The 8,785-nt window shown below is 51.3% G+C and overlaps 1 protein-coding gene across 1 annotated transcript; it reads left to right on the forward strand.

Annotated features, from left to right (window-relative positions):
* The first annotated feature begins 3,104 nt into the window (after positions 1-3,104).
* Positions 3,105-8,476, forward strand: HAGH (hydroxyacylglutathione hydrolase). The gene is made up of 8 exons (XM_009076517.1): positions 3,105-3,291; positions 3,689-3,753; positions 4,572-4,689; positions 5,623-5,731; positions 6,578-6,681; positions 7,123-7,224; positions 7,690-7,769; positions 8,251-8,476. Exons 1-8 carry the CDS (start codon positions 3,187-3,189, stop codon positions 8,348-8,350), a joined length of 783 nt encoding a protein of 260 aa, XP_009074765.1. The 5' UTR covers positions 3,105-3,186; the 3' UTR covers positions 8,351-8,476.
* Positions 8,477-8,785: the final 309 nt, after the last annotated feature.

The raw sequence follows: 8,785 nt of genomic DNA on the forward strand, positions 1-8,785 counted from the left end.
TGTGCCCGGGGGCTGAGCAGGGACCCCGGGGCGGCACTGCGCAGGATGTGTACGGTCCCCGGGGGTTGTGCGGGGACCGCGTTGAGAATGTTCGCGTGGGCTGTGCAGGGACCCCGCGGGAGCTGTGGGGTCCCAAGGGCTGCCGGTGCTCAGTGGGATTTATCTGCTCTTTCCCGGCTCGGGGTGTGCCCAGGCTTGAGCTGACTCAGCCCAAAGCAGGTCAGTACCTGCTGGGCCGTAGCCGGTGCTGCTGCCTGCAGCAGCCAGCGATATCTGCCATCGAGAACCCGTTCGGGAGGCCCCGCAGAGCTCCAGAGCACTCGGGGAGGAGAATGGGGCACCAGGGCTGGTGTTTAATCTGCATTCGGTGGGTGACAGGTTTTATTGGTGATGTAAACAAACCCCAAACTGTCCTTGGCATTTACAGTTGGGGCCTAAAGTCTGAAAGTGTCTCCCTGACCTAGAGCTTAGGCTTTGGCTTCACAGCCTCGCTGGGAAGTCTTGCCAGAGGCCTCTTGCATCACCCTGGCCATAATTAGCTAGAATCCGTCAGGGTTAACTGCCAGAGGTGGAACTGTCTCGGATGCTGCCCTGGGAATGAGCACGTCAAACTGGGTCGCAGAGTGGGTGCTGCACCTTCCACGCTGCCAGCAGCGAGTGCCAGGTGGGCAGGAGTCACCCTGGGTTTGTGGACCAACTCCTTTGGTATTGTGAGGAGCCACAAACTCACTGAGTATCCTTAGAAAACCTGTGTGTAGGGTAAATGTGGTGTTTGCTATGAGGCAGTGCAGGGATGCTCAGCTGACGTTGGGCCTGCAGTCATCTTGGAGTGACAGCCACATTTGAAACAGGAATTTTCCACTCTTTTATGTAATAAAAAGAGCAAATCAAAAGGCTCTGGAGGAAATGCACAGAGCACCCCTGTTCTGAGGGAACCTTCTTGCTTACTGTGCTGCCAGCTTCTCAGTCTCCAGCATGGATGTGTTTCTGTGATGACATTAACACTCCCAGCTGTAAACCCTTTCTCTTGGTGACTCTAGCTGCACTGAAGAGCCATTCCAGAAAGGCCAAGTGTGTGATTTAGAGGCTGCTGGCTCTGCTCTCTCCACTCCTCTGCTCCAGGCATGAAGTCAGGAGGGACGTGGCACAGAGCTGAGCGAGAAGAAGGTCACTGGGCATTGATTTTGTAGCAGAGCTATGTATGTGACAGTGATCTGTGTTAGTGCAGGGCCAGGGCAGAAGCTCTGCATCTCCTGAGGAGTTCTCCTGAGTAGACCCAGGTGTCAGCACATGTCCTCCTCAGAGCAGTGTGTGAGAGCTCTCCTGCTCTGCTCCAACTGGGCAGGCTGGGAAGGGGCAGCTGAGCTGTACATGGGAATTCACAATGAGTTTCATTCTTGATGGATGTTTTCTCATTCTCTTTGCTGAAATTGCGTGTTAGAAAACATTTCCTTATGTGGTGTAGCTTGTTTGTTTGTTTTGTAAAGAACTGTGAATTAAACATGCAGAAAGATGTTTGGGCTCCCAGCCAAGGTTAGAGATGGTTCATAGGGAAGGAGTGATTTAAGTATGTGAATTATTCCTTTGAGTTGAAGTTAAGGTTGTGTTTTCTTTTGTTTGGTTGTATTTTTTCCCCCCCAGTTAGTGTCTGACATGCAGACAAACGCCCAGGATACAGAGCTCTTGTGGCTGACAGCACCCAAAAGTGCTCTGTGTTAGGGAGCAGTTGGTTGGGGGGGATTTTTTTCCTACCAAGGAATAGTAAGTGCTTTTTAAATTGTTCTTTCTTTGTAAGGAGTCTTCTGCTCCAGAAGAACACTCTGCAGGTATGGATCCTTCTCTCAATACCCCATACCTTCCCCATCAATGCCCAGTGCTTTCGTGTTCTGTTGTGCCTTGGGGTTTCTTTGAGCGCTGCCATCTCCCCTCCTGATTGTCCTCATTAGCAGGTGGGATGGTGGAGGTGGAAGGGGAAGAAGCTATGGGCAGAACAGTTGCAGCAGAGGGGCCGGACAGCTGCTGCTGCCTAGGCTAGGCTTGTGTCAGAAGCTCCATGGTCCCAGTCAGAACCTGGGTCTTGGGATTTGCAGCCCCTGCATGTCTGCAAGGCTCTTCTCCCTGGAGCAACTCTTATCGGGGGTAAGCTGAGCTGTTTTGGGAGCGTGGGGCAGGTTGATTACCAGTATGGTGACCCCTCCCTTGGCACTGGTGGAGATGGCCAAGCACAGAGCACTGGAAGCTTAGGGAGAGGCAGTGGTGTGAGCCAGCACAGGCACCTCTGGCGTGTGCAAACACCTTAATGAGCATTCACACAACTAATTCCTGACCCCCAGGGACTGACACCTCCTTCCCTGCACGTGTGTGCAGCCAGGCCTGAACTCGGGTTCGGGCAAGGAATACTTTGTCCTCTTCATTTCTTCTCCTTATTTTTCATGGCAGAGCCTCTCAGGGCTTGGTTGTTTCTTTAAGAGCTGTGTACCTGTGTGTTGAGCAGTGGAGTTCAGGTTATTTGCATCTGGAATTTGCTTCTTGGATCTGATTAAACATTTAACCAAAAGCAAACAGGAAGGCAGTGCTGTTGCATCAGGGTGAGCAAGAGCCCTGCCAGCACTGCTTGCTTCTTACCTGACCAGGTAGGGAGCCCTGGCTTCTCTCCAGGCATTGTGCAGGATGTCTTTGGACATTTGGGGATATTTCTGTTGTAGCAGTGCCCATATTTCGGCATTTCTCCTTTCCCCCTCCCTTGTTGTTTCCTGGATCTAACGTACCTTTTTTGCAAAGTCACTGTCCCAGGCTGACCTTTGTCCAGCTATTTCCTCTCCATTATGCTTTGCTGCTCCTGGAAATCTTCTCTCTGATCAAAGTACAGTGTTTTCCTTGCATGAGCACCTCTCTGGGTGATAAGTGTCCCATCCCCAGGGCAGCTGTGGGCACAAGATGACACAGCCAGGCCTAGGGCTTTGTCCCGTGGTGGCCTCACTACTCCTCCTCTGAAGGAGATAGGTTGGGCTGTCCATCCCTTTCTGTGGGGCTGTGGGACACAGTGTGCTCTGTCCCCCCTGTCCTCTGTCTGTGCTGAACTGAGGTTTGGCTGTTTTGGGGTGCTCAGGTCCAGCGCAGCTGAGGGTTCTCTTCCTGCACACGGCGCACGAGCGGAGGGACTCAAAGACCATCACACAAGCCAACATGAAGGTGGAAATCCTCCCAGCACTCACAGACAACTACATGTACCTCCTCATCGATGAGGAAACCAAGGAGGCAGCCATAGTTGACCCTGTGCAGCCCCAGAAGGTAACTGCTTGCTGCCCCATGAGCTCTGGGATGTCATTCCAGGTTGCTGCATCTATGAATTAGTCACATGCTGACTCAGGTGTGAGGGAAAGGCAGGAAATACTGCCTGGGCATAGGTACAGACAAGGCTTCCTCAGGCCTGTCCCTCACTCTAAGGGTTATTTACCTGATTTGGGGTTTTGCCCTTAGTTTGATGTAGAGCATAGAAGAGGAAATGGCTGGCTGGAGCAGAGACCTTGTGTCCTGCTCTGTAACTGCGGCTTGGAGATGGAGTAGTTCCCTGCAGAACTGCTGCTGTGGCGCTCAACACCTTGGAGAGGTTGTGTCCAGGCAGCAGGTATGCTGCCAGGTCATTCCAAGTGAGGTGTAATGCTCCTTCTGTGCCCTGTGCCTGCAGGTTTTGGATGCAGTGAAGAAGCACGGCGTGAAGCTCACCACTGTCCTCACCACCCACCATCACTGGTAACTATCTGCTGGCCTGGCATCTCTCTGCACAAACACAAGCAGCCAAGACCTGCTTTCATGGATCAAGTTGATCTCTAAGCAGGAGCTGAAGTGTGAGAAGAATCAAGAGTTCATTCCCCTGGGCTTGCTATGACTAGATTAATTATCTGGACCTTGAGCTCTCTGTGTCAGTGCCTTTAACCTTGACAATCTTGTGGCTGGTGATAAACCAGGCTGTGAGGGTAGCTGTGGAGTGTGGGAGGGAGCATACTCATGCTAAGGTGCCAGGACATGACTTTGAGGCAGTCAGCACTTGTGGGAGGATCACCCAAGGTGCAGGTTAGCTCTGCCAAGGGTGTAAAGATGAATGTTTTGCTGTAGCAGTGCTGAACCTGAGTAATCTCTCCTGTGGGTCAGAGTGGAGCCACCTCTGTGCATGGAGAGCCAGAAAACCAGCCCTGAGCTGGCCAAACCAGCACTGCAAGGGAATGCTGAGCTGTTGGATATCTGTGTGTCTGCTCTGTTTTTTGTGGCACACTGGATTGTATGCATCTCACTTAACCCCATTCTCTTCCTGCCCTAGTTACCGGAGAGTTGACTGAGCCCCTAAGGCTGGTATTTTGCAATTAGGTATGGACTTTCTGGGGGTAGTCCTCCCCTCTCTCCAAATTACTGGAGAATTTATCTCCACCCTGTTTATGTGACAATATCCTGTGATATGAGGAGTGTTAGACACTGGGAGAGTGGCTGAGCAGAAATGATCATGTGAAGGTTACTACTGCAGTAACACAAATTCATCTTCATTCCTTCCCAAATCCATTGTTGTGACCTCTCAGGGACCATGCAGGAGGCAATGAGAAGCTTGTGAAGATGGAGACAGGGCTGCACGTCTACGGGGGAGACAGCAGGGTCGGAGCTCTGACACAGAAAGTGTCTCACCTCACAGCTCTCAAGGTAAAGGGAGGGAGCTGCAGGACTCTGGGGACATCTCCTGCTGTGGCACAGGTGTGGTCTGACCTAAGTTAATACTGTGGGCACAGTTCTTTAAACATCTCTTGGATGCAGTAGGTAGTTTAAGCACAGCTTTCACCCCCTTCCAGCCCTGTGAACCATACTGTTGTGGCTGGTGATCCTGTGTTGATGGGAGCATTGGAGGTGCTGAGAGGTCCTGTGTCCCTGCCACCTGCCATACTGGGGTGGACACAACAGACCTGTGACAGACAGTGCTTGTGCTGTGCTTGGAGAAGAGAACAAATGCAAGTGTTCCTGCGGAAATGACAGCTGGAATACAGGGTGAGAGACAGCAGTGCCAGCTGCCTGCATGACTTTCCCAGAGCTAAAGTAGCTCCTGGCTGGAGTTGAGCTGTTTGTTTACAGGCAGGTGACACAAGCTGCTCTGAGAAGTGTTGAATGTCAGTGCTGGTCCTTGCAGTGCACCTTTGTGGGGGCAGCAGCAAGGAGGGAGCACAAAAACACACAGGAGGGTGTGCAGATACAGCTGTGTTTAATCCTTCCCTTTTCCTCAGTGTCATCCATTTCTTCCCTTCAGCTTTATTTTTGTTTGGAGCTTTTTTCCATGCTTGATTAGCTTTGTTTAGGGTTTTGGGTTGCTCTGGATCTGTTGGCTCTTGCTGCCAACCAGGCATTGAGTCACTGTTTGTGTAAGTGAGAGGATCTGGCAGTTCTTTGTCACAACACTTGCTCTGAGGAAACAAGTCCCTTCCACAGAACTCCCTCACTGGTCTCTCCCAGGAGCAGAGCTAATGCTTCCTGGCCGGCAAATTTGGGCCTGTAGGACCAATAAAGCATTGTGAGAGTTGCAATTCTTTTCTAACCATACAATTAGCCAACAGAAGCTTAAGCTCTAGTCTTCTGCCTTCTTCCCAGGTGGGATCTCTTAATGTGAAATGCCTCTGTACGCCATGTCACACTTCTGGACACATCTGTTATTATGTGACTAAGCCAAATAGCTCCGAGCCACCTGCAGTTTTTACAGGTGAGGACTTGGGAGGTTCCCCTGCTGGCAGTCTGCGTTGCAAAGACACAAGCTCCCCCTCTGCCTGGGTGCCTCTGGCTCTGGATGTGCTTCATCCCTTCCTGCCAGTGCAGCTGCTTAGCATCTGTGTCTTGGCCCCCTAGCAAGTAGGTGGAACTGGTTGAAACCTCTCTGGGTTTGTAAACCAGCAACATAAAGAGCAAACCCTGGATGAGTCCTACTCATTTTCTTCCTTGAAACAAGAGCTGTTGATTTCCTGTCTCAGGCCAAGATGTGGCTGATCCCAAAACCTGTTGTTTTTCCTTGTATCTGTACTCATGTCTGTAACAAAACTGAGAGGAGAAAATACGGGAGTAAGGAAGGCTGGTGCTCCTCCAAGGTCTGGATACCGGTTTGGGGAGTAGAATTCCCCTTCCCTGAGTCTATGCCCAGTCTCCATGGCATCCCTGTCCTGCCAGGCATTCTCCAGAGCTCCCACCAGCTCCTGCATGGAAGAGGTAACAGCTTAAGCAAGATTTTAGGGAGCACTGGGGAGAAAATGCAGAGGTAACTCATCTTTGGTCAACTTCTTAGCAAAAAGCAAGTGTTCCTTGTCCACTCTGGAAGGGACAAGAGGGAACAGCAGGTAGGGCGGCACTGACAGGGTGTGCCTGGTGAGGCTGTGGGGCTTCCTGCCATAGGAGCCACATTTGCCATGTGGTGTCTGTGGGACAGTGGCATAGCTTGGCTCTCCCTGTGCTTCTGCTTGGCGAGGACAGCAGTGGCAGGCCTGAGCCCTCAGCGACCCTGTGCTCAGGCTGTGAGGGGCCTGTGTGGGCCTGATGCCGTGTCACACCTCCCTTGCAGGTGACACCCTGTTCGTGGCTGGGTGTGGCAAGTTCTTCGAGGGAACCCCAGAGGAGATGTACAGAGCTCTGATTGAGATCCTGGGCAGTCTGGACCCAGAAACGGTATGAACCTCTGCTTTTGGGTCAGCTAACTAGCCAGAAACCACCAGACAGAAAAGAAACCTCCTGACAATGCTGCTGTTTAGAGAGCGTGTGTGGAACACTTGTGTGGGAGGGATGAATGCTCACATTGGGAATTGTCTTTGGTGCTGGATAGCTGGAGTGTTCTGGGAAGGAAATATCTGCCCCAAATGCATCTCTACTTTGTCGGGAAAGAGCAGGAGCTGCTTATTAAAGGCTGCTGAGCTGGGACATGGAGCTCTTTCATTTGCTGGACTGGCAGGAGGTAGTCCTGGCTCATGACTCCTGGCACTTGTCCCTTGCATGTTTCCAGTGCTGTGTGTCCTGGAGGACTGACTCTGTTCCTGCTGTACCACTGATGATAGCACCTGGCACTTTGTAGCTTTGGCGTTAGCTGATGTCACTCTTCCTTCCTCTTCCCAGAGAGTTTACTGTGGTCATGAATACACCATAAACAATCTCAAGTTTGCGCGACATGTTGAACCCAACAATCCCAGTATCCAGGAGAAGCTTGCATGGGCCAAGGTGAGCGGGGTTATTCTTTCCCTGGGCTGGATGCATTCAGAGCCTTGCTGAGGAGAATGAAAGGCCAAGGGAAGGGAATTTAGAGTCAGGATGCTGTGTTCCAGGGCAGTGATGAAGTGGGGAACATGGTTTGTGTGTGCCCAAAGAAGGTAGTTTGCTGTGCAGTGGAGATGTGACTCTTCCTGGAAACTTCTTGGTGTAATTACAGGCTGATGTCCGCACGTGGTTGGGAGGGTTAGCTCTGTCCCAAGTCTCTCTGGGGGTACCTCAGTGCCTGTCTGCGAGGGTCAGCTCTGTCTCAAGTCTCTTTGGGGGTACCTCAGCTTGTCTGGCTGCATGCAGAGCCTTGGGAAGGGCCTGGCCTGAGGGCAGCTGGGTTAGATGAGCACTGACCTTGCCTGGCTAACTGACAGGGTATTGCTCACCGAACATTCCTCATGAAGCAGAAGTGTCTTCTTGTTCTAGGCAGTGTATGACACAGGAGAGCCCACCATACCCTCTACCATTGCAGAGGAGTTCACCTACAACCCCTTCATGAGAGTGAGGTATGGAGCAACTGCGGGGTGGGAATGGTCCTTGTATTGGGAGGGGATGTGGGAGGGAGGAGATCTCCAAAAAAAGAGCTGTAAGTGGGAATTGCTCTCCTGTCTTGTACATTCCTGTTTGGATGCCCGCAAGACTCTCCTTAATAAACACTGGTTGTCCTGGCAGAAGCTTGTTGGATCTGAGAGTTGTGGTGAGCATCTCTCGGTGACTCAGGAGACAGAACAGGCTTTGTTGTGTCATCATACTCTTTCATAAAGCTGATTTTGGCACAGCGGAAGATGCTGTTGGAGGCAGAAGAGTGTTTGCATTTCCTTCTGCCCAGGAGCCTCCCAACCATTGCAACTGATAAGCTGCTAAACCCATGCCAAAGCCCTGAATCTTTGATCTCCAAGTGCAGCATTTCCCCTTGCTGCAGTGAAACATGACAGTGGTGACTTCCCAGCTGAGGTTTGACACTGTGCCTGCTCTTCCCTGTGGCAGGGAGAAGACAGTCCAGCAGCACGCAGGGGAGACCGACCCTGTGCGAACCATGGGAGCCATCAGGAAAGAGAAGGACAACTTCCGAGTCCCCAAGGACTGAGCACTGCCTGCATCACCTTAATCTCAGTTTCAGTGTCACTTAGACTGTTCAGATGTTTTTAGGAGTCAAACCTTTCTGTTGTGGTCGAGACAGTTACATTTAGGGTTTTATTTTGTTCTGATTAAGGAAAAAACAAAGCACTTTGCCCCTGTTGAGATGTTCTACAGCATATTTATATTATGATGAAGAATATTTATCCTCCTGTTGCTCTCTCAAGCTGTCATGTGTCACATGCAGACCATTGTACAAGTGTTGGTGTGAGAGTCTGGGCTAGGAACAGTCAAACCTGGCGAGTTAGGAGGGAGCTCCTGATATTTTTTAGGAGCCTGATGTGGATGCAGTGGGACTGGGGCCTGAGGTGTCTTCTTTAAAGGAGAGACCAAAAGCAGGAGCTACATTGCCAGCTGAAGATTTGATCTTTCCTTCCATGCTGCT

This window comes from Acanthisitta chloris, unplaced genomic scaffold (assembly GCF_000695815.1).
Source record: "Acanthisitta chloris isolate BGI_N310 unplaced genomic scaffold, ASM69581v1 scaffold5746, whole genome shotgun sequence".
In the NCBI taxonomy this organism is placed as follows: domain Eukaryota; kingdom Metazoa; phylum Chordata; class Aves; order Passeriformes; family Acanthisittidae; genus Acanthisitta; species Acanthisitta chloris.

What these genes read in the sequence shown, in the direction of transcription:
- HAGH (XM_009076517.1), top strand. Translation starts at nt 3,187, where the DNA reads ATGAAGGTGGAAATCCTCCCAGCACTCACAGACAACTACATGTACCTC. An exon ending in ACCCTGTGCAGCCCCAGAAG is followed by an intron (nt 3,292 to 3,688) that starts GTAACTGCTTGC and finishes CTGTGCCTGCAG; the next exon opens with GTTTTGGATGCAGTGAAGAA. An exon ending in GCAGTCTGGACCCAGAAACG is followed by an intron (nt 6,682 to 7,122) that starts GTATGAACCTCT and finishes TCCTCTTCCCAG; the next exon opens with AGAGTTTACTGTGGTCATGA.